The sequence below is a fragment of the Dama dama genome, chromosome 1 (genome assembly GCF_033118175.1).
Source record: "Dama dama isolate Ldn47 chromosome 1, ASM3311817v1, whole genome shotgun sequence".
NCBI classification, from domain to species: domain Eukaryota; kingdom Metazoa; phylum Chordata; class Mammalia; order Artiodactyla; family Cervidae; genus Dama; species Dama dama.
The window spans coordinates 52,037,656-52,062,574 of record NC_083681.1 but is presented as its reverse complement, the minus strand read 5'-3'; the positions used below and the strand labels follow the sequence as shown (position 1 = coordinate 52,062,574).

General features: G+C 53.6%; 1 protein-coding gene across 1 annotated transcript in view; it reads right to left on the bottom strand.

Annotated features, from left to right (window-relative positions):
- The window catches only part of ARHGEF17 (Rho guanine nucleotide exchange factor 17), a 56,984-nt gene that overhangs the window by 8,264 nt on the left and 23,801 nt on the right, over window positions 1–24,919 (bottom strand). The window contains exons 2-9 of the mRNA XM_061149734.1: window positions 10,558–10,635; window positions 5,120–5,302; window positions 2,298–2,414; window positions 1,989–2,081; window positions 1,554–1,730; window positions 1,211–1,261; window positions 862–971; window positions 690–775 (exon numbers count right to left, since the gene is read on the bottom strand). Coding sequence (XP_061005717.1) covers window positions 690–775; window positions 862–971; window positions 1,211–1,261; window positions 1,554–1,730; window positions 1,989–2,081; window positions 2,298–2,414; window positions 5,120–5,302; window positions 10,558–10,635 — 895 coding nt within the window. The remainder of the gene's footprint in view (window positions 1–689; window positions 776–861; window positions 972–1,210; window positions 1,262–1,553; window positions 1,731–1,988; window positions 2,082–2,297; window positions 2,415–5,119; window positions 5,303–10,557; window positions 10,636–24,919) is intronic.

Sequence of the window (24,919 nt, the reverse complement as noted above, 5' to 3'; positions counted from 1 at the left end):
GACCGCGCCTCCTGGAGCAACTCGGGCTGAGAGCTGAGGGAGAAAGGCCACGACGCACACAAGGCCGTGAGGGATCACGGGAGTTACGAGGAGGCAGACAAGGCCATGATGGATCACGGGAATTACGAGGGGGCGGAGAAAGCAGAGAGCAGTGAGGAGAACTGGCACAGAGGGGGCGGGAGTGTGGTGGGAGTCGGGGGAACATGCTCACACAGCAGAAGGAGCAGCTCTTTGAAGCTGCCTCAGCTCCTGACAGTCTCAGCCCCAAACAAAAGGATCATTCCAGCCAGCTTTCTGATTGGCTTGAGTTGAGTGTATCTGTTCCCCAGGCACCAAACTGCTGGACCAGAACAGTGCGCCATCATCTAAGATGGAGTGTATAAATGCATCTGTGCAGTGAATCAACCGCTACGGGCGTGTCTGCGCTCCCTGTAGTACTGCCGCCCCAGTCCACCTGCCAGTCCACGGCAGGCCCCTGCCCAATCAGAAGGTGGTCAGACTGGCTCCGTGGGACATAACCTGGATCCTGCATGCCAGCACCCTTGGACAGGATGGGAAAGCGAGGCCCGAAAGCAGAAGAGCAGGTGCACAGCCAGCCAACTTGGCCACGGCTCAAATCCTCCAGGTGGGCTTCTCAGAGGAAGACCCCCTAACACCCAGCACCCCCGGTGGGCCCGAGCCAGCCCCACCTTTGATGATGTCTGCGTCGTCCAGCGGCAGCTTCCACAGCAGCTTGTACTTGCTGGCCGTGTCGATGACGCTGGCTGCCGTGTACCTGTGGGGAGCAACAGGGGTGCTCTGGCCAAGGCGGGGGAGCGGGCCCAGGGAAGGACAACGGCCTCAAGCACCCTGGCCACTCACAGGCTCATGGAGCTGCGCCGCAGGGAGCCCGACTTCCGCTTCAGGGTGGTGCAGACGATGAGGTCCGTGAACAGGAAGAGGGACCGGTCCTTCTTGCCACCAACTGCCTTCTGTGGGGCCCGAAGACAGGATTCAGGCCCAGAGGCCCTCCCTCCTGCCCACCCTGCCCAAGGGGGACAGCCAGGCCAGGAGGGGAGGGCCCTCCAGATGCCCAGAGGCAAACTGGGACTTGACCCTGGGCTCCTGCTGGGGTGGAAGAGCAGGAGGCCAGAGGGCAGCAGCTGTGAGCAGAGAAGGTAACCAGGCAGGGAGGTGGGGACAGGGGGGCAGACAACGGGACACTTCTTACCACTTCAATGACCATCTCCTGCCTCAGGAACCGCCGCAGAGGAGCCTGGAGCTGTGGGGCAGGAGGGACAAGGCGTCCTGAAGGCTCACTATGAATCCTTTCCCCTCCCCAGACCCCAGTGACCCTTGGCCCCACTCGTGGGTCAAGTCAGTAGAAGCAACACATTGTCCACCTTCTCAATGCTGTGTCATCAGGCCATGCGACATATGGCCAGAAACAGACATGGGGGAGGACACAGATGCAAACCGAGATGGATGCAAACACACTGCAGCCATGACCACGGTTCCAGGTGACCACAGATGCAGACACAGGCATGGGTGGAGCCAGGCAGGACGGCACTCACATCCTCCATGCCCTCGATGTGGGCCTCAATCTCCTGCAGCACGCGGGCATGCCGCTCTGCCTCCTCGGCACTCCGCACACCCTTGTTGATGCGCTCGGCCACCTGCTTGATGTTCCGCTGCGCGTCCAGCAGGAGAGGGTAGTCCGGGTGGTCCTCAGGCGTATGCTTCAGGAGGTCCTGGGTGGGAATGGGCGGTAAACCCGTTTAGCCACCCCTGTCAGGCTCTGGGGCCCCACAGTGACTGCTGGAACAGAAGAGACTGTGGGTAGACTCTAGAGAGAACTTTCCTATCTGGCTCCTGCGGCTCCACTGGGTGGGGGCCACTGAGTCCCCTGCATCCCCACATGCCTCCAGACTGCCCACCTGCCCACCCAGCTCCATGCCCTCCTGCCCACCCAGCCCCATGCCTACCTGCCCACCCAGCCCCATGCCCACCTTCACCAGAAGCTCGTAGCGTGGGATCCGCTGCACAGGCTTGATCATGAGGTCGGACAGTGCCTGCTTCTCCTTGTTCTCACGCATGCTTTGCTGAAACCCGAAACAGGGTGGATGGGCACACAAGTGAGGCATGACAAACAAAGATGGAAACATCCAGGGACAGACAGGTCCCTGGTGAGCCCCTCCAGGTCTGAGGGGAGACACTGACCCACAAGCTAGGGCTCTGGTGTCCAGGCTGGGGGCTCCTGGGACCCCCAAAGCTGGCCCAAGAAGGGTGGCCGCCATCCCCCTGCCTGGCCCTGGTACCTCCAGGAACTTGAGAAAGGCAGGCCTCGCCTCCTTAGCCACACGCACGGCATCCTTTGCATTGAGGAAGTTATCGATGTAGGCAGAGTAGATGTTGACCAGGACGTCCTTGGAGAACTGTGGATGAAGAGGCAGGTTGGGACCCTCAAGGTGTCCCCTCCCCACCTCATCCTGACAGGTTTCCACTGATTCATGAGCCAACATCTGACTCTCCCTCCATCTGAAAATGACACGGTCTCTGAGGGATCGGGCATGTGCTACTACTGTGATGTCTGTACATGTCATATGTATGACTGTGTGATTAGGCATGTGCATGTATGTGCAGACACACATGTGCACTCAGACCTCCCTCCCAACAGGGCATTTCATCCCCTGGTCTCCAACCAGGCAGGTCTCCCTCCTTGCTGTCAGCCAAGTGACACAAACTTGTTCCTGCTGCTTGGCTTTTGCTCATGTAATTCCCTCCACCAGGAAGGCCCCTCCCCCATCCAAATCTCACCCACCCTGGCAAGGCAGAACTCCAGTTCTGCCGCCTCCAGGAAGCACTCCTACCCTGAAGAGGGCTCAGCTTGGAACTCTACCTGGCCTCTGGCCTCCCTGACCCCCCAAGGCAAGTCTGCCAGTTCCAAAGAGTAGGTGCTCCCATCCCTCCCAGTATGCTCTGCCTGGTGGCTAACACCTGATGGCTGGGCTCAATGTGGACGTTCTTGGCAGAAGCCCTGGCTGGGCATTAGGACACCCCAATGCCTGTCTCAGCTGCACCATGGATGGACTAGCTGACCTGTGGTGGTGTTTCTGGTCCCCTCTCAGTCTCCAAATCCATGTTTCTAGGTTCTTGATGCCAATCCCCACACCACCCCCCCCATCAAATGTGCTGCAGGGCAGAGGCTGAAGCAGCTCAGGGATAAAGACAGCGTCGCCTGAACTCCCCCCAGTCCTGGGACAGGGCATCCTACACTGACCCCTCCGTGGGGACCAGGGCTTCCACTGCTACCCATGGTTAACATCAAGGTCCAGACAGGGAGGGCATAAATCCAGTGACACCGAGGGCTGCGACAGACTGGAGATGTCAGCACTCAAGCTGGGGTCCCACCACCTCCAAGCCAAGGTTCCTGTTACATCAGTTTCTGGGTCAGCAGGCACCTTCCAAGACCTTCTTAGTAAGCCCAAGGCTCACCCTACCACATCACAAACACATGCAAACACACCCACATCCTATAGAAATAGATAAGGTGTTTCTTACTAGTAGAATTTTCTGGAAGGAGTTTTAGAGTTTTATTTTTGAAATTATTTGGCTCTGAGTAAGCATTTAGTTTGTGTTTCGCTGTGATTTCTCATTCACCATCGTGCTTTTTTTGGAATTCTGGCAAAACAAAATGTAACTGAAATTTTTTCAAATGTAATTAAACTCATGTAAATGAATACTAAATTTAACAATTAAAGAAAATGGCATGTTATGTTTTGCAGACATTTAGCTGAATGTTTATTAGTTTCGCTTTTACAGTTCTTTTAAAATTCTGAAGCCAATGCCTTTCCTAAGGTCTCAATCACTATTGTAGGATTTTAAAAAGCTTGCAGGTGGAAGTCTTGTCTGTGGTGAAAGGGACAAGGGGTGGGGTAGAGCATGGGCGCTGGAACCAGGTTTTTGGGGTTGAATCCTCTACCACTTACTGTGATTTAAAAAAAAAAAATCATTCGTTTATTTATTTGGCTGCACTGGGTCTTAGTTGCAACATGCAGGATCTAGTTCCCTGACCAGGGATTGAACCCGGGCCCCCTATATTGAAAGCCTGGAGTCTTAGACACTGGACCACCAGGGAAGTCCCTTACTAACCGTCACTTTGATCAGGTTATTTTCTCTCCCTATGTGGCAAAGTCATCAACTTTATTTTTTGCTTGTGGGGTTTTTTTTTTTTTGGCCTCGCCCCACACAGCTTGCAGGATCTTACTTCTCGGATGAGGGCTTGAACTCAGGCCCTCAGCAGTAAAAACATGGAGTCTTAACCACTGGACCGACAGGGAATTCCCAGAGTCATTAGCTTTAAACTTGGGAATAATCAACCATAGCTACCTCCTTAGTGTCATTGATATATATACTGTATTTAGAATACCTAGCACATAATAAGTGACAAATAGCCATTATTATTAAAACATCTGATGGAGAAAAGAGCTAGTCAAGACTAGGCCAGTGTCAGCATCAAGTCCAAGTCCAGGGTCAGGACCAGGACAACTATTTACATTCAGGTTAAAGTAGAGGCTGAGGTCAGTACCAGCATCCCTTTGAGGTCTGGGTCATAGTCAGTGGCAGCTCAGGGTCAGGACTAGGGTCAGGTCAGTGTCAGCAACTGGTTTGGGGGTTTAGTCGTGTCCGACTCTTTGTGACCCCATGGACTGTAGCCTGCCAGGCTTCTCTGTCCATGGGATTTTTCAGGAAAGAATACTAGAGTGGGTCGCTATTTCCTTCTCCAGGGGATCTTCTCCATCCAGGAATTGAACCTGGGTCTCCTGCATTGCAGGTGGATTTTTTTAACCAACTGAGCTACCAGGGAAACCATCAGCAACTGAGGCTGGGTCCAAGGTCAGGGTGTCTGGCTGGGGTTGGGGTCCATGCCAGAGTCCAGCCGAGCTCTGGGGTTGGGCTGTGTCAAGGTCAAGCCAGGATCTGGGGTCAGTGCCTATGTCTCATCAAGTTCTAGGGGTTGGATCAGGGATCAGTGTCCGTCTCGGAGGTGGGGGTGGGGTCCAAGGCCGCATCCGGTCTCTTCTAGGAGAGGCAGGGACATGGGGTGGGAGGTAGAGCAGTGGACAGCAGGGCCACTCACCGACTGGACTAGCAGGTCTCCCACCTTCTGCTGGGCATGCCAGTTCTGCACACAGTGCCGCACCTGCTCCAGGAACTGCTCATGGTGCTCCAAGAGCTCCGGGATCTGGTCGAAAATCTCATCCACTAGTGACGGGTCACAGAGCAAGGAGTTCTCCGGCTGCTTCAGTGGCTGCATATAGCCCTGGAGGGGCCACAGGGTTTGTGCCAGTCCCCTCAGAGAAATGGCACCCCAACCCACCCGCCCAGGTATACACAAAATCACCTGGGCCTGCTGCTCAGTGGCCCTGCCTCCAGGATCTCCCTCATTAAACTGAGAGCTCCAGGAGGGAGATGGGAAGATCTAGCCCCATGACCTTCACTCAGCAGCCAGGGTCTGGCACAAGTTGGGGGTGAGGGGTGTCAGGAAAGGTTTGTTGGATGCATGAATGAACAGAGCTTAGAATGAGGAAAGCAAGAAGACTGGGCTCCCGGGAAACTTCACACACTAATTCAGCAAATATTTTATTGAGCATTTACTATGTGCCAGGTACTATTCTAAAAACTGGGAGACAGTAGTGAACAAGAAAGGCCAAAATCCCTGCCCAGATTGAGCTTACAATCTAGTCAGATTAAATACACAAATTAAGTATATAAATAAATAAAAACCACATCATCGAATCTAAGATGCATCATTACTCTTCTTTACCTCAAAAAAAAAATGCTGTCAATTAAGTTATTATAGGCCATCAACTATGGGATGAACCTGGATTTCAGAGATGGTAAAACGTGAAGAATGTGTCTTAGAATTAATTACATGAAGAAATCCTGTGGTAAATTAAAAGACCATAATTGCTGTGGGTTAAATAAAGCAGAGAGAGGTACGGAGGGGTATATGGAAAGTTATTGAAGGCTCATTTGACAATATCCGAAACACTGTTTTCAGATCTTCTGGTCAATTAGTGACTAAAACTCCCATTTTTCACTTCAAATCCGCATTCAGAGGTATTTCCTGAGCTTGAATAGCCCTGCTCAGTGGCTAGTGGCTCATGTAGATGTCGCCCTCTACTGGCCTAAATTGTAACTACATGCCAAAGAAACTAGGCTGATTGAAAAAGTGTATGGAATGCTGCAATAAAATTTACATCAAACATTAAAAAGAAAACCTAGTTTGTTCTAAAACAAGTTTGAGAAAGTAAAGCTCAACAGAATCCTCTCGCCTGGTTTGGGATTCCGGAAAGGCGGAGGGGTCGTGGGTGACAGGACACATGTAGCCTTTCTCTCACAGCTCCTAGGCTAGTCTGAGCCCGGGCAGGATCTCTGCCAGGGTCTGTTGCCCAAGGAGTAGGAGTTAAACCGCTCACTTCTGGGTCCTAGCGCCTCACACAGAAGCCTGCACACCAGTTGGAGGAAAGAATAAACAGTGACAGGGAACTCGATGCAGAACCTGCTAGGAGCCAACACCTGCACTCACCCACCACATACTTGCTGAGCAACTACTGTGTGCCCTGCTTTCTAAGCATGAGCTGCATCTGTGGGCAGGCAAAAGCCCCTGTGCCTGTGCATCTGACAATTTAGTGGAAGGAGGGGGATAACAGTACCCTAAATGACAAAATTATCACACAGTGTATTAGAAGGTAGCAAGTGCCGTGGGAAATAAGACAGAGCGATTGGTCAGGGAAAGCAGTGTTATTAGCTGGGAATCTGCAGGTTGAAGAAAGACTCAAAGGGTGACGGTGACACTGAGGAAAGGATGCACCCTTAGGACCTGGGTTCAAATCCCACCTCTTTCTGGCTGTTAACCTTGGCATTTAACTTCTTCCTTCATTGTGAACTCCTGGCCCTCAGGAATAATACAAATCAACTTGAGTGGCAGCAGGCACTGCGAGGGATCACCAGGGCTGTAGAGGTCAATCTCCACCCTACAGTGAGACTGACAGGGATTCAACCCGGGCTATGGCACTCGTCCCCACTGTGAACCTGAACGAGTTGCTTTACCTCTCTGTGATCAGTTTCATCATCTGTAAAATAGGGGTCTATAATGAGGTTTATATGAATTAACATATAGAGCACACATATTAAGCACCCAATAAATGTTAGCTCTTAGTATTACTGCTTGCTATGGTCTGAATATGTCCCTCCAGAAGTCATATGTTGAAACAGAAGCCCCGATGTGGTGGTATTTCGGGGTGGGGCCTTTGGCAGGAGAGCAGGTCAGGAGGGTGGAGCTCTCACAAATGGGATTTGTGCCCTTTGAAAGACAGCTCCCTCAGCCCTTCCGCCACAGGAAGACACAGTGAAAAGACAACTGTCTACAGACCAGGAAGCTGGTCCTCATCTGCACTTAATCTGCCAGCACTTTGATCTTGCACTTCCCCACCTCCAAAACCATGAGAAATAAATTTCTATTTGTTTAGGTCACTCTATCAATGGAATTTTTACTATAGCAGGCCAAACAGACTAGGATCTCATTTAATAGATAGATGACTCTGGGCAGGTTTCTTCCTCTTTGAGCCTTCATTTCCTCAGATGAGGAAGAGCATTATTATAATATCTGCCTCACAAGATTAATACAAGGATTAAAGGTGATTTTATAGACACACACACACATGCGCATGCATGCATGCAGGCAGAATTGCCAGGCAGTATGTTAAATTATACATGCATCTCGTAATCTGCACCTGACACAGGTCTTATTATTATTCCCACTCAACAGGCGAGGAAACAGAGGCAGAGACTGGCTATATAACTTGCTCCAGATCACATGGCTCACAGATTACATCCAGATCAGGAGGTAGTGCCAAGTTTCCACAGCAGTGGCCTGGCTCCAGAGCTGTGCTCTGGACCCCTGGGCGGGACGTCAGTCCTTCCAACACAGGGCTGCACTGAGTGACGGCCGGTCTCAGCTGACACTGTCTCTCCTGCCTGCACCCATCTCCACCCAACGCTCTCCACTGGTGTCCTCAGCACCGAGCTCCCTCAGCTCTTCCACCCGCAGGCCCTGCAAGCCTCCACGTGTGCAGCCTGGCAGCCGGAGGTTCAGAGGGAGAGAGGCACGCCCACCCCCTCACCTTTTAATCTTCACACTGAGAGGAGGGTATGATTAGTTATATTTGCAGGACAAAAACGTGGAGGCTCAGAGGAGTGAGATTATTAGGCTAGGCATCACCCAGGAGGGAGCAAATGACTAAACCCCTGGACTGATTCCCACGCCTTTGACTCCCACTTAGGGACAACCAAGGACCCCCCCGAGACCCCTGCACAACTATTCCTGCCTGGCAGCCAGGGACACCTCTTAAAGATGGAATTCTGGCTGTGGGCCTCCTGTGACCTCCTTATGCTCACAGTAAAGGCCAGTTCCTTGCCCAGCAGCCACACTGGTGACCTCCCTATTCCTGGTTGCTCTAGGTTTCCTCCCGCCACCCAGCGCTGCTCCTGCTGTGCCCTCCGCCTGAAACAAGTCCCTCCAAGCTCTCCCCTTGCTTAAATCCTACCTACCTGTCAGGTCTCAGCTAAATACCCCACACCCTGGCCCCCAACACCAGGGCAGACCCCCATTCTGTGTTCTCACTGCGCTATGCATCTTAAAAAATACACACACACACACACACACACACACACACACACATATATAAACACTATTTTCGTGCTGTGATATATATTATGTATATATATAGCATAAAGTTTGCCATTTTAATCATTTTTAAGTGACTGGTTCAGTATACCCACATTAAACTACATTCATGTTATGGACCATCACCACCATTCATCTCTAGAACTTTTTTCATCTTCCCTGACTGAAACTCAGTGCCCACTAAATACCAACTCCCCATATCCCCCTCCCCAGCCACCAGCAACCCCATTCTACTTTCTGTCTTTATGAATTTGGTTGGCCATTCTAGGTACCCCATATAAGTGGAATCATTCAGTATTTGTCCTTTTGTGACCTGCTGAGTTCACTAGCATAATGTCCAGAACTTGTTGTAGCATGTGTCAGAATTTCCTTTTTGGCTGAACAAGATTCTGTTTTAAGAATACTCTCCATGCACTTTTACATCACCATGTGTCCTCACGCATAGCCTGTCTGGTTATTGTCAGTCTCTGCCACAGACTGTGAGCTCCAGGAGACAGGACCTCATCACTCACATTCACTGCTGAACCCTCCAGAGAACACTGCCTGCTTCGTGGTGGATTTGTGGAGTGAATGAGTGAATCCTTGGGATGTTTCCCCAGGATCTCCCTTCCACCCTTTGCTCTTGCTCTGCCCAGGTGGTTTGAGAAAACCTGTCCCCTAGTTGTGACCACCAGGTCCCACTTTAGCTCAGACCCACACTCTCTATCCTGGGCTCCAGACCCTGGGCTTTCCAGATCCCCACGTCTGAACCTCAACTCACCATCTCATCCCCTCTTTCTCACAAAGGGCTTCTTTAGTGCCTTAGTCACCTAAGCCAGAGCCCAGGCACCATTCTGGGCTTCCCCATCTTGCCCCACAGCCAACCAGTTACCATGTCTGGCCTGATCAGTCCACTTCCTAAATATCTGTCCCCAACTGCCCTCTCTGCAGTTACCCTCCGGGTGGTGGCCTCTCCTCCCTTGCCAGGCCTCAGTGGCCCTGACCTCCTCTTCTGCTACCCTCCTCCCAGCAGTCAGATAGACTTTATAAAGCGTGAGTCACACTACACACTGCCCCTGCTCAAAGCCTTTCAGTAGTTCCTAGGACCCTTGGTAGAGTCCAAATTCTCCTCCTGGTACTGAGGGTCCCCACCACGTGATCTCTGCTGGCTCCCTCAGCATCACCACAGGACTGAGCCCTGTGCTCTGTGCTGGCCGCATGGACTCCTGAAAGGGCCAGGTCTCTCCTTACTCGACCTTGCACAAGCTGTTCCTGCTGCTGAGAAGACAGGGCAGAAGGAAGCCAGCACTTCCTCCAGGGAAAATTCCTTGACTCTTTACCTCCCAGGTGCCCCCCCACCCCAACCTGATGCCTTAAGAGCCCATATACTCAACTATGTCCCTAGCAGGACTGTCAATTCCTGCAGCAGAGGCTTGTCTCTTATTTGTCCCGGTGTTTCCTGCACCTGGAACAGGGCCTGGCACATAGCGCATGCAAACATTTAATTCCATTCAACCAACATTTTTCCAGTCAATGAATGAAGTGAAGGTGGGAGTGGGGGTGGGGTGGGACCAGAGGGAGTTCACAGATCTAAGCTCAGACCCAGCACTGCCAGGAGAGGTGGAAGGTCAGCAGGAGGAGGAAGCATCTGCCCTGGGTGCCCCAGTTTGGCGTCCTTATGGCCCCTCTGCATTCTCTCCTGCCCTGGGGGGAGCTTCCTCTATGGATGGGTGGTATGCCCCAGGGTCATTCCTCTCTAACCTCGGTCCCTGGTGTTCCCACATGTCCAACAGCCACCTGGACTCAGAATGGCTGCATTCAGGGACCCAGGCCACCCCAAGTCTCACCTGCATCAGAGTGCGCAGTGACTCCACATAAGACTGCTCTGTGTCCAGCAGGGTCATGGTCACATGCTTCCGCATATCCTGGGGGGACAGAAGGCAGAGGGTGAGCGGTGCCTTGTTCTCACACGTGCCACCTGCAGTCACACGGGCCCAGAGAGCCCATCCACACCCTCTCCTAGGTCTTCAAGGTCTGTCCTCCCCAAAGCACCTTGGACCTCCACTCTACCAGGTCTGTGCTCACGTGCTCCCCCTGCAGGGAGCACCTCTCCCTGCAACTCACATGCCTGCCTCCCCAGACTGCGCTCCTCAACCTTTGTCCCTCTACTCCCCTCTCCAGGGCTATTGGCAGCTCTGGAGATCTCCTGTTTACTTCTTGGCTCCCCTGTTGGACTCCTGAAAAGGACTCAAGAAAGTGAATAGCTTCTCACATTTGCAAAGGGCAATGCCTCCAGGCCACCCCTATTCCAGCTGCCAACTCTGAAAACCCCACTTCTGGGCTGAGTCCTGTGGGGTGAGACCCTACCTTGGGCTTCACATCATCCCGGAAAGTCAAAACTGTCACTTCCTGCTACAATAAAGAAAAGGTGGCCCAGAGAGGTAAGGGCAGTGCTAAATGACACGCAGCAAGGCAGGGGCAGGGCTCAGTCCCTCTCAACAAGGCTGGGTCCCGGTTCGCTCAGTAAAAGAGGTTAACTGAGCCTTACTCCATGCCAGGCACTATTCTAAATGTCATGCACTATTTTCTCCTTCTGACCATCCTGTGAGGTATGTGTGATTATTCTTCCCATTTTAAGGAGATCCAGGCAGCGGTATCTCCATTTCGAGGCTCCAATGATCTGCATTATGGAGACTCCGCACTCACGCCCTCAGGGACAAGGTGCACATCCTTGACAGGGCAGTCCCTGTTCTCTGGCAACGCTTTTCTGGAAGTCAGTTTAGGGATGCTTTCTCTGTGTTCCATCCTGGGACTCCACTTACCCGCCCCTTGCCACCAGTTCCTATGCCTCTGGCCCACTCCTCCTCCAGGAAGCCTTCCCAGATAGCATAGCTCTAAGAGCTTCTCTCCCCAGGCAAGGACTCCACTCGAGGTCTCCTCCAAGCTCCTGGAGTGGTCCTAAGCCAAGTCCCAACTCCTCCAGGCCTTATTCCCCCTCTTTACTCTCCTTCCCTGTCAGTCCTCAGCTTGGTCTCAGTGGGAGCTTGAGCTCCAGCCATGAGGGCCTGCCAGTCAGCATGGATGCTCTTCATGTGTGACGATGCCATGGTGGGTATCTGTGTCTGTGGCCTCCCTCTAGTCCCCACCCCGAGAGCCTCTCAGGGCTGGGACTCAGACGGTGGAGCAGGGCTGATCACTACTGTGCCCACGGTCTGTGTCTGCTGAGTGGCCTAAGCACTGGGCTTGCCCAGTCAGCCTGATTCAGCCACTGCTCACCCCTCTACTCGTAGACACCTCAGGTTCCCCCCTCCTTGACTCAGGACTGAGCGGTCAGTCTTGTCCCCAAGTCTGTACTACAACAAGGCATCCTTTAAAAAGTAGGCTTCTATGCTAGGAACTCAGGGATGGGGGTGTGAATGGCACCCCCTAGGGTGAGGGGAAGAGGCTGGCTTGCCCCCTCCTCAGCACTGTGCTCTGATGGGTAAGAAGGCACTGGATTCTGTCTCAGAGCCCCCAGCTACAGCCAGACCACCTATGCTCAGTGCTTCTGAGGCCTTAAAAAAACCAGGGCAGTTTCCAGTGGGAGGCAGCACCGGCTAGGCCACTCTAGGATGACAGCTTGGGAGGGAGGGCATCAAGGGCCAGAAGGGCCTCCCAAGGAAAGGCCCAAATGCCCAGCCTCCTGCAGGGAAACACCTCAGCGTGTCACAGACGTGGCCTCACTTCAGCCTCACACCCACAGCTCTATGGCAAGACTTGTCATCTCCAATACACAGGTGAGGAAGTCAAGTCAGAGAAGTGGCCTGACTTGTCGGAGGTCACACAGCCAGTGGCTGGCAGAGTGGGTAACAGAGTCTCTTCAGCCACCTCATGCTGAGTCTTAGGGCCCAAGAGCTCAGAGTTCTCACTCAGACTGCCCAGCCAGCCATGAGCCACAGGGTCCCCAGTCTGGCCCCTCCCAGCTGTGTGACCATGGGTGGCCACCTAACCGCCTGGACTTCTACATTTTCCTCTATGAAATGGAACAAATAACACCTCCCTCCCAGTGCTGGGAAAGTGAGGACCTGGGGAGCAGGGCAGCTCTCCACACACACTGGGTCTTTAAGGTCCAGCCTCCCTGTGTCTCGGCAAGGTTGTTTATCTACATCCGTCTCCCTGCTGGACAGGGAACTCCGACTGTAGGATCAGGCCAGACTCGGCCCTGGGTGGCACAGCCCCCTCCCCCACCACTTCCCCAGCCCAAGCCTGCCAGGCCCAGCAGTGAGGGCCATGGGTAGGGAGGCCTCCTGAGGGAGGCAGGGTGGCTTGCTGGGCCTGATGGCCCAGAGCTGGCGTTAGTAACTCATGCAGGGAGGCTGACGCTGCAACAGCCGCCTTTCCAGCCTCCTCCCTGCTCAAAAGCACAGCGGGCCGTCACTCAGCTGTCAGGTAGAGGTATGGAAAACAAGGCCAGCTCCCTGTCACTGCATTGAGCGCCCCGTCCGCACGTGCCCGGACACGGGTGTGAGTATCGGTGGGGGTGGGGGCCAGGGGAAGCAGGGGACAGGCAGTGCAGCTGTCAACCAGATCAGCAGGCACACCTGTTCTGGGCGGGACAGCCCTGCAGGCCCAGCCTCCCCCAGAGCCTCTCACTCCTCAGCAGCCCCAACCCCAGACCGTCACTACACGGGGCACTGAAGGGGGAGGGGATGTGGAGCCCAAGGGATACAGCAGGAGGATGGGGTGGGAGTGGGGGGCTCTCCTACCAGTATAAGTGGGACATCATGACCCAAAGCCCAAGACTCCTACATATGCGGCATGAAGACAGAGACGTGTACAGAGAGAAGCCGGAAAGGCCAGACACCCCGCAAAGAGAAAAAAATCCATCCAGGTCCTTAGAGAATCACACAACACGGCATGGGGAGGAGGACAAAACCACAGCCCTCGCTGGAGCCCAGGAGAGCGGAACAATCAGAGTCCAGGCCCAGAGAGACACACAAAGCCCAGAGACAGCGGGTGGAAGCCTCCCCCTCCCCCGCAGGGGGACACACACTGAGCCAGGAACGGGGACACCATCACTACCACCCCAGCATGACTCCTCCCAGGCCCAGGGACTCCAGGGAGAGGACGGCAAGGAGGGGAGCAAAACTGACCGCCCCTTACCCCCCAGCACATACGTTCATCCTGAGACAGAGGCTGGCAAAACCTCCTCTCCCTGAGCCTGTGGACCCAGGGTACCCTGGTGACAGCCTCAGCCTCCAGGCTGACCTGTATCGGCGCTCAGTACAGGACTGCCAAGCACTGCTGGGTCTCAGGGTGCAGGCCTGCTACCCAGCTGAGCTTGCCAGCCCTTCTGCCATCCCCAGTTTGCATTCTGGTGGCACCAACCTCAGCATCTTGCCAGCCACACCACCCCTGCCAGGACTTCTCACATACCCTCCATCTCCCTGCCACCATCACTGGTCACTGAGTCCCCAGCCCCACAGCCAGGCGGCTGCTGGGCCCCAGCATCTCTGCCCGTGCCTCCCCCAGTACGAGGCGCCAGACTTCTAAGCCTTGGCCCAGGTCCCTCATTGCCCCTCCCCCCCGCCCCGTACCTGGGCCTCCCCGGGCTCCTCGGGGTCAGCGCTGTTGCTCCCCCCGGCGGGCTCCCCGGAGGCGGCGGCCGGGCCCAGATCGCGCATGTCTTCCAGCGCGATGGTGAACTGGGCCAGGGTCTTCACCATCTGTAGCATGCGGCCGGCCCGCCGCCGCCGCCGCCGCCGGGGCGGGGGCGCCGGGAGTCGACGGGCCCCCTCCTTCCCACCGAAGCTCCCTCCGCAGGGCTCAGCCGAGCCGCGGCGGCGGTCGCGCGGTATCAGTTCCAGCGGCGATCTGATGGCGGCAGCCGGGCCCGCGGCGGCGCTGGTGCCTCCTCCGCTGGGCGAGTGCGCCCGGCGAGCCCCGCGCGGCGCCGCCGGCAGCGCGGAGGGGAGGAGGGACTCCCCCGCCCTCGGGCCACCCCGCCCCCTCCACTCGGGCCCCTCTCCCCCAACACGCCAAGGGCGCCCCACCTCGCCCCCGCAGCTTCGCCACACGGAGGCCTCCGCTAGCAGACCTATCTCCCTCTGTGGACACAAGTCCGCGCACATCCGTGGACAAAGGCAAGTACACTTTTTCCCCACACCTGTACGCACAGAGGCACACGCAGGGGCATGCAAATGCCCACATATAACCAGCCCACATACATGGATGCCTGCCCTCGGTCCTCGATTAGTACACACGCGTGGGTCGGAGCCAAGGACACACACAATAACATAGTCCCATACAGACCTGAACCCTGACACACACATGAAACCGACCCGGTGCTGCAGGCAGCCACACGTGCTTCCGTGCTCATGCAACTATGAGCAGGCACAGACAGGCGCACAACTTTAGGGGTGTGCACACATACACATCCCTGGAAACTGCTGCTGTCCTGCATCCAGGTACAGAGCACTTGGACCATGGAGGGGACTACCAGGGAAAGGGCCTACCCTGAGTCACTCCTACACCTGCTCCACCCAGTAGACCTGTGTCCTGCGCTTGAGACGGTCCACGAGGCTTCGAGTCCTATTCCTCTCCACCCCATCCCACTACTGCCATGGGTAGAGGGCTCAGGCATTTATAGGCACCGCCCCCCGCCCCCCACCAGACTGTCCTCCAGGATGTCTCCTGGCGGGATCCTCAGGAACTGTTCCCTAAATCCCAGGTGGTGCCCAAACCTATTCCAGACTGATTTAATCATGAGGGGCATACATGAGCTTGGTTTTGTACCAGCTTCTACCTCACCAAGGGGCTCTGATGTGCCCTGCAGCTGCCTGGGGAACTCATAATTCCCTAGTGTACTGAAGGCTCCCACACTCACCACACTCCTAACAGATTTCCTTCCCAAACCTGCTTCCCTCTGGGTTTCCTGCACAGTGGAGAACTCCTGTCCCCATCAACCAAGCCAGTCCCAGTGCCCACAGCTCCCCCATGACTGAGACCCCTTCTCCTGCCACTTCCATCTTAACTGTGAGAAACAAACCAGGCTCTCTCCTGCCCCAGGGCCCTGGCCCATGTCTCTTTTCTCTCCTACAAGTGCTTTTCCTTTTTAAAATTTATTTATTTGGCTGCACCAGGCCTTAATTGCGGCATGAAAACTCTTAGTTGCAGCATGGGGGGGGCGGCGGTCTAGTTCACTGAGTAGGGATCGAACCCAGGTCCCCTGCATTGGGAGCATGGAGTCTTAGCCACTGGACTACCGCGGAAGTCTCTATAAGTGCTTTTTCTTTTCCTTTAAGGCTAGTCGTAGTGCAAATGTCACCTCAGGGATGCGTTCCCTGAACCTCTGATTAGTTCAGGTGCAGCTGCTCTATGCTTTCAAAGAGCCTCAGTTTTTCTTAACCAGGTATCACATTTTAAAATTATACATTTGAGCTAGATTGATGCTCCTCTGTTCCCAAGAGATTGTAAGTTCCTTGAGGGCAGGGCACATGACCCTTTCATAAGCCATAGCCCTCTGCTCATAGATTCTGCTGGCTAATGAAACAATAACTCCAGCAATTCTTCCTCCTCCCTTCTCCCCACACACCAAGCAGTCACCACCTAGAGGCAAAGAGCCTATGCAGGTCCCAGCTCATGAAACTTGGCATCCCCACAGCACAGGATCAACCCTTCCTGCTGGCCCTTGCAGCTTCCTATCCTGCTCTGCCCCCATTGCCTCCCCATTCCCCTGTTTGGCACACTCAACTAAATACCCCACATCCCTGGCCAGTAGTAGCATCTTCAGAGTCCCCAGATATCCAACACTAAAATTTTAACTCCCCAACAGACCAACCCCATGTAGCCAACAATGAAAACAGGCATAGGGAATTCCAAGAAAGTGGCAAGAAAAGACCGATGTGACCTGCGCCTGGCAGGGGTCCCAGAGCAGTGAGCACTAACTACCCAGAGGTGGGGGTGCTCCCAGAGGCTGTGCTAGGCAGCGGAGCCTGACACCTGATGGGTGCTTGCTAAGTCTGCCCTGCATAATGAGAGAACCACTGATGAACCCATCTGTCTCTCCTGGGTCTCATGAGAGCCCCACCCTAAGCAACTCTTGAGCCAGTCTGCTGAATGAAAGAACGGATGTAGGCAAGAGTCGGGGCTCTGCATGAACTCCCTTCCTGGTCCCTAGCAGTGGTTCTCAAAGTGTGTCCCTGTGCAACTCCTGAGGCCCTGTTAGAAATGCGCATTCTCAGCCTCCCTGACACCACCCAAGGAGGCAGAAGCGAGGGTGCTCCGGGAGAGCCCAAGCCCTCTTCTGCCTCTGCTTTGGGACCAGTGAGTCTCCCCACCTGTCACCTTCTGAGTGAGATGGACTGTGGACTTCCCTAGGGGCAGGGCCTGCTCCTCTTCCTCCTCCTCTTGGGCTCATAACATTGGGGGGAAGGTTGGGAACAGCCAGACCAGTTAACTGAGTGACGGTTTGAGCAAGAAGGATGGACACCAGTCCAAACAGCCAGGTCCCAAATGTAATCCCACATGAGTAAAAGGGCCAGTGGTCCGAAGGCCTCACCGCAGGGCCATTGCTTGATCACTGTAGCTACTTAACTCCACATTTGGCTTTCTCTCTGAACACCTCCTCCCCTATTCGACCCTCTCTCCAGCTATATGACCTGGGCCTTATTTTCTCTAAGTGGCTGGGAGACAGTGCAGAGCTGGGGCTTGTTAGTGAGTTGCATTCATTCCCTCCCTTACTCCAGCAGGACCAGGCCCTGCAGAGATGAATCCATTCTGGCTGGCAGCCAGGAGCTCCCAGACAACACACAGGGCTCAACAGAGGGAATCACTCATGCCTCAAGAAATGGGGGGTGAGGGGTATTCAGGGAGGGTTTCCTGAAGGAGCCAGGCAGGTTCCAAGGTCAACAGATCCAGAGGCAAGTGGGTACCCAGAAGGCAGAGTTCACCAGAGGCCCCCGCCCTGGAGAGCGGGGTGAGGCCTGGTGCTGACGGCATGGCACTGCGTGCTGTAGTTGCTTCATTAAAGACGGCTAATTAGATCCAAGCCCATTGCCGTGGCAACACAGGGGCTAGTGCGGGTGGGGAGATGAGGGAAGCTGAGAGAAAGAACAGGAATGCAGAACTGCTGCATCAGGGTGTCAGGCATCTTCCGTGTAACAGCACAGGTATCAGAGCTCCTCAGAGTCCAATCAGCTGGCATGGAGGCTGAAGACACCCCTGGGCAGTTTGGATTCTGCTGGAGCTCCTCTGAGCTCCCATTTCAGGCACAAATTTCTTTTCCTTTTGGGTATCTGCAGTTGTTTCAAGTGAATCTGGCTCGGAATAGTTTTTGTTTGATTGTTCAGGTAGTTGGTAAAGGCCCATCTAGCCCCCGTCTTCATACCCTAAACCCCACCACACCCCATACACCACCCTCCCCAGAGGCAGGAAAGGGCTCTGATCTACAAGGCCATCCCCTCACTCCAGGAGGCCAGCAGGGCACCCCTGCCAGCCCTGGGTGACACCAATCCTCCCGATCTCCACCTAGTCTGTGACTGCTTCCCCAATTCTGAGGGAAGTCTAACAACTCGCCAGCCTGCCTCTGGACACACTCCCACCCCAAGCCCCACCAAAATCACCTGCAAGACCTCTAACCCACTTAGGGCCATGTGAGCTGGGCCAACTAAGGGACCGGTGATGAAAAAGGACATATGGATGGACAAATGGATGACTAATGAGTAATGGCTGAAAAAATAACAGGATGGATTGATGATGGATGAATAAATAAATGGGTGGAAGAACAGGATGAATTGATGACAAATGAGCACAAATGGACACACAGACACATGATCCAATGGATGAGAAGTTAACTGAGTTTTTATTTTATTCATTTGTTGACAGTTTAACAAATATTTATTGGATACTTTCCAGGTACCAAGCACGGTGCTGAGTGGAGACTTAGAGGTAAGAAAAAAATCTGTGCCCTCTTGGGCACCACAGTCTGTGTGGGAAGATAGGAACTTGAAAACAAAAATGACAAGTACAATACAGGTTCAGGGGTGGTGGGTCCCATCAGGCTCTCGCAGGCTGGGAGGGGTCTCCAGCCTTTCACATGAGCATAGATACATAAGTATTTACCAGCAGAGTGTCTGGGCTCCAGAGCTGCTCAAATCAGAACACTGGGAACTCCATAATCTTAGAATCTTAACCACCACTCTTAACCATCACTAATGCTATTTAAACACTTTTCAGGTGCCAGGCACCCCACCCCTGCTTTCCAAGCCCTGGCTCTTCTGATCCCCACGGCAGTCCTACATTAAGCGTTTTGATACTGTTATCCCTGCATTTTACAAACAGGGGACCTGAGACTCAGGGAAGTCACCTACACGGTAAGGAGTGGAGCCTGGGTGGCTGCTTTCAGAGCCCGTGCTCTTAAACCACCACCTCCCCTAGGAAGAGCCCCCTCCACTTCCCCTGGGGCTCACCTGCCTCCCTGGTGCCCTAGTTGCCTGAACTGCCTTTCTGCAGCCTCATCTGTACTGAGACAATGACACATTCTCCTGACCCAGGACGGAATTGGTAGAAAACAAAATGCTGTCCATCCACAGGCAATGCTGGGATCACGGAGGCGCCTCTTCCCTGGGAACTGAGCCCTGGCTAATGGCCCAGATGGACTGTCTGCGTTCCTGACCCCACCAATGTCCACGGGCATGGAGTTAGTACTGGATGTTCCCAACCTAATGGGCTATCCATTTTGCTGATGGCTGCTACCCTTCTCAGGTCCTCAGGTTCATCAATGAAAGTTCCAAAAGAGGGATTTCTGGGCATAGCAATTAGGAGTGCAAACTGTGGAGCCAGACAGTTTGGGCTCAAATCCTGGTTCGACCAGGTGATATGACCTTGAGCAAGACTCTTTCCCCTCTTGGGGCCTCGGTCTCTCCATCTGTTCCTATTTGAGACCCCTTCCCTCTTCCTCCCATCATCCATCCCTTCCCATGTCACAGCCTGTCCCTTACAGACCCTCCCTTCTGGGAGGAGGGGCCTCTCAAGGCTCCACAGAGTTCCCAGGCCTCAGGCAGCTGCAAGGACAGTCTCCAAGCCACAGGACTCCCGCGGGACTGGCTGCTCTGGATGGGCCCCAGAATTCTGGGGAATGTGCTTTGAGAACAGGAAGGGGAGAGATCAAGGGCCTAAGGAGCCTCAGGTTCTTCCTGCCACAGGGTCACCGCCCCACTTAGGTCAGACAGTGTGCACTTGGAGGTGGGATTATGAGAGACATGAAACGTGTTTCAACTGTGCAGGCTCAGGCACGTGTCTGTGCGTCCCGGTCAGTGGTCTTCTGTGGCCACGTGACTGCACAGCAACTCCATAGGTGGTGATCCCTGTGGTCCTTGGCAGAGGTGCTAAGTGAAGGGGCCACATCAATAAAAACCAAAAACAGCTATAGCTGAGCATCCACCATGTGCCAGGCATGGGAGAAATACTTTACATCACTGTCTCATTTTATCCTCATAAGCAGTCCAGGGGTGTGTGGTAGCTTGCATTTTTCAGATAGCTATCACAGTATCTTCCATGACACATGGTCTTCTTACAATGTGTAACTGCCACTCTTCCTATAGAGTGAGGAGGTTTATGTTCCCTTGAAACTGGGTGGACCTTTGTGACTGCCCCAAACAACAGAGTACAGCAGAAGGGATACTATGTGACATCCAAAGTGAGGCCAGGGATGTCCCTGTGATCCAGTGATTAAGACGTCGCCTTCCAATGCAGGGAATGCCAGTTCAATCCCTGGTAGGGGAGCTAAGACCCCACATGCCTCATAGCTAAAAAACAAAATATAAAACAGAAGCAATACTGAAGCAAATTCAATAAAGACTTTAAAAATATGCTCATTAAAAAAAAGTCTTAAAAAAAAAGAAAAAACAAAGTTAGGCCATACGCATGCCATGCTCTTCTACCTTGCTCTCGAGTCACTCACTCATTCTTAGCACCATGTTGTAAGGAACCCCAGGTCACATGCAGAGGCTATGTGCAGGCTACCCCAGCTGACAGCCCGGATGAGGTCCTGCTCAAATACCAGCAGAAACTGCCAGATTTGTGAATGAGCGTGACTTCAAGATGAGTCCAGCCTAGCTACTACTTGACTGTGATTGCCCAAAAGATTCTGAGTAAGAGCCACCTAGCTGAGAAAGCACGCCCAGAGAAGTGAAGAGGCCATAGTTATGGAGTCAGTAAGTGGCAGAGCTGGGATAAGAACCCAGGGTCCTCAATGTCCTGATGGGAGGGATGAAGTAAGAGGATGATTTCTGCACAGACCCAGATTTCACTGTTGGTCCAGAGGGGTCCATCTGGGACCCCAACCTCTGTAGCACTAGAAAATCTCCCCACCCTTCCAGAAACCACCTCTGATGGCTGAAAGGATTGAGGGGGCAGCTCTTACTCTTTATGCTGGGGCTCAGGCCCAGCTTCTGGCAGCTCAACCCTGCTGCCCACCTTTCAGCCCAGATGGGACACCCCACCCACTGTACTCCTGACCCCTCATCTCAGGGAATGACATGCACTCTGTATACCCTTGGTGGGGACTTTTACTTCCATGTTCAGTGACGCACTGTTTCTTATGTATTATCTCATGCAATCCTCACACCAATTCTGAGTTACATATCACTACTACTGCCATTTTTATGGGCTTCCCTCGTGGCTCAGAGGTAAAGAACTTATCATCTTACGGGTGAGGAAACAAAGGCTAGGAGAAGTGAAGCAGCTTTTCTGAGGTTATGAAGTTGGATGTGGCAAAACTGGCTGAGATTTAGCAAAGCTAGGGTCCGACCCCACATTATCAGCACATCAGAGGAGTTGTGTGACTTCACCAGGGTCACAGAAAACATAAATGAGGAGCTGGACTGGGCCTAGAGTACCTTGAATTAGATGGTTATGGGCTGTGTTCTCTATTCTGTCCCCTGGATAATGTCCATAAAAGCAGAGACCAGACCTCTCTACAGCTGTGTCCCTGACATACAACAGGTGCACCAGGCATATCTGTTGATTGACTTGCTCTGACTTTAGTCAAGTTGCTCCTCATTCTGGGATTCAGCTTCTTCCTCTGTAAACAAATGGAAGAGGAGGGAAGGTACAGGTGGACTCTAAACTTCTCACCAGGCTCCCTGAGGGAGGGAGATAAGTGAGGTCACACCCGGAGATGGGGGGTGGACAGTTTGACCTTTCTCCCTGATTTCAGTACCAGGATCCAGTCTTCTGGCTTGAGTGAGGAAGTTGGAGCTCCAGGAACTGCACTTCCTCCAAACACCCACAGGTGGCAGCAGAGGCCCGCATAGCATGGGGCTGCGGTGCATGTGGTTTGAATTTAACTTCAGTCTTGTTTCATGTGGGTTTTTTCCCTTTCTTCTTCCACAGCTCTCCCACAACCACGCCCCCACGCCTTAATTTGAAGAAGATACAGCTGGATCTTCCAGCCTGGGAAGGAAGGGTTTCTTAACACCATGGATAATGGCCGGAAGCAGGAGGTGGAGGTTAGGAGGTAGGAGGGTAGACAGACCCCAACAGATGTGAAAAACATCTCCTGAAGAGCTAGTACACTCTGAATTAACTCATCTCCAGGGCCCAAGAGGTTGGGACTGTCACCACCACTTTATAGGCAGAGAAACCAAAACCCAGATTTTCTGGGTCCCATATCTGAGTGGTGATGCGTGTGCATGTGCGTGTGCTTATGTGGGGTGTGTGTGTGTGTGTGCACCCGCTTGTGGTGTGTGTGTGTGTGTGTGTGTGTGTGTGTGTTGGGAGGGTGGATGGGTAGTAGGCAGAAATACCATTGGGAATCTGATGAAGTCTTAAGTGTGTGTGCATGCTTAGTCGTGTCTGACTTCTCGACCCCAGGGACTGTAGCCCGCCAAGCTCTGCTGTCCGTGGGATTTTCCAGGCAAGAATAATGGAGTGGCTTGCAATTTTCCTACTCCAGGGATATTCCCAACCCAGGGCTCAAACGCGTGTCTCTTGCATCTCCTCTGTTGGCAGGTGGATTTTTTTTTTACCACTGCACCATCTGGGAACCCCAAAGTCTTAAAGTTGTTGTTGTTAAGTCACACAGTCATGTCCAACTCTTTGCGACCCCATGGACTGCAGCACACCAGGCTTCCCTGTCCTTCACCACCTCACAGAGCTTGCTAAAAACTCATGTCCACTGAACTGCTAAATCTAGCAACCCTAGCTCCCTGGAAATGCACCTACCCACCCTGTACACACTGCTGCTCACAACAGTGGTTTGGCCCCTGGCCTCAGTCCTGGCTCAGAACTTGTGAATGAGGTCAGCTTCCAGAGCCCTTCCCTACCAGCTCTAAAAATTATTCATTCAACATGTTTAAACCTTGCTCAGCACAGAACACTGCACAGAGTATCAGGCCCATATGCTCTGAGCCCAGCACCACCATCTTCCCCTCAGCCTTGGTTTTTTTCACTTCAGAAAGGAGGGTGGGGCTTCCCTGGTGGCTCAGTGGTAAAGAATCCACCTGCCAATGCAGGGGACACGGGTTCCATTCCTAGTTGGGGAATCTCACACGCCGTGGGACAACTAAGCCCGAGCAACTAATCCTGGCTCAAGAGCCTGTGCTCAGCAACAGGAGAAGTCACTGCAATGAGAAGCCTGCACACCGCAACTAGAGAGTAGCCCCCACTCACCACAAATGGAAAAGACCCATGTGCAGCAAAGATGACCCAGGGCAGCCATAAACAAATAAATCTTTTTTTTTTTTTTTTTTAAATGAGGGGGGACATCTATTGCAGAGTAAGTGCTCTGCAAAGGAGAGCTCACTTCCCTCACCTCCACCCATTCTCCAGCGTGCAGGCAGGCTGGGGTGAAGGATCGTGGGAACGGATGTTAGCCAGCGCCTGTTCCCTCCCTCCTTCCCTCGAACCCAGGCACAGTTGTGGCGGGGAGCCTCCATTTGTGTGTGCTGTCAGGGTGGGATGGGGTGTCCTGCCTCTAGAGCGGAAGATGACTCACTAGGCTGTGGGCCAGGCACCCTGGGAAAGGCCAGGCCAGCCTCAGGCCAGAGCCTTGGGGAGCCAGGAGGCAGGGAGGAGGGGGGCAAGGCTTGCCTGAGCCATAGACATCATCCTGGGGGCTCTCAAAACTCCGCAGCCAGTAAAGCCCATCTTCCCCACTTCCCACAGTGCCAGAAATTCTACTCAGACCAATGAAGGCCCAGGGAAACTTGAGGGTCTATCAGCTCCTACAAACCCACTAATCTGGCCTCTGTTCTAGATGTGGATGCTGCGTAAAGAAGGCAGAGGTGCTCCCTTCCCTTCTGAGCTCACAAACCGTGCCTAGAGCAGAGCCAGCCCATGATCAGTAAACTCCATGTGTGTGAATTAGTGGATGAATGAAGCAAGTATCAGTGTACTGAATGTGCATAGCACCTTTAGAATGTCCATGTCCAATCTTCCCTTGAAGGAGGGAGCCAGGGAAGGGACTGTTCCTTCCCATTTTACATATGGGCACTGAGGCCCAGAGAGGAAGGTGTCTCCTGACCTCCAGGGTAGCAGGCAGTTGAGGCCGGAACCAGGCCCTTGGGACTCCACTACCACAGCTTATCCAAAGGGGCCCAGCCAGCTGGGAGGCCTTGGGGCCTCCACCTCTCATGCCCCTACCCTATTCCAGGACCCAGAGGACACTTCCGAGAAAGAAGCAAGTTCCATCTGTTACTCTGGCTCTGGAGTGAGCCCTGAGCCCTGGTGACCCTGGTCCAACCCAGAGGCCAGGGAAGTGCCACCCCCCTCCCCCGACCCCACCATCACACCAGACAAGCCGAGGGTGGCCGAGATGCTCAGGGACAGTGACTATACCCTACTCAATGATCCCTCCAACTCTTCCTCAAGGGGGCTGTCACTGGGCTGGGGCCATGCTGACAAAAGTGTCTCTGCCTTGACTGACCAGAGGCAGCCACGGTTTCTAAGTCTTTTTGCACTGTATCAGCAACTGGTGACCAGCCCTAATGCCCATGCGTGTGTGTGTGTGTGTGTGGTGTGTGTCTGTGTGTAAAACATGTTTGTGGTGGGGGGGGGGGGTTGCAGTACACAACAAGATTTATAGCTGAAGGTCAGCCTGAGCCAAGTCTAGGTTCTGAGCCACTCTCCCAAGGCATCAGAATTAGGACCACCATGTCTAGGAAGCTGTCTCAACAGCCCAGATCTCCCCGCTCCTTTTCTGAGCTCCTTGGGCTTCTGGTGTTGCAG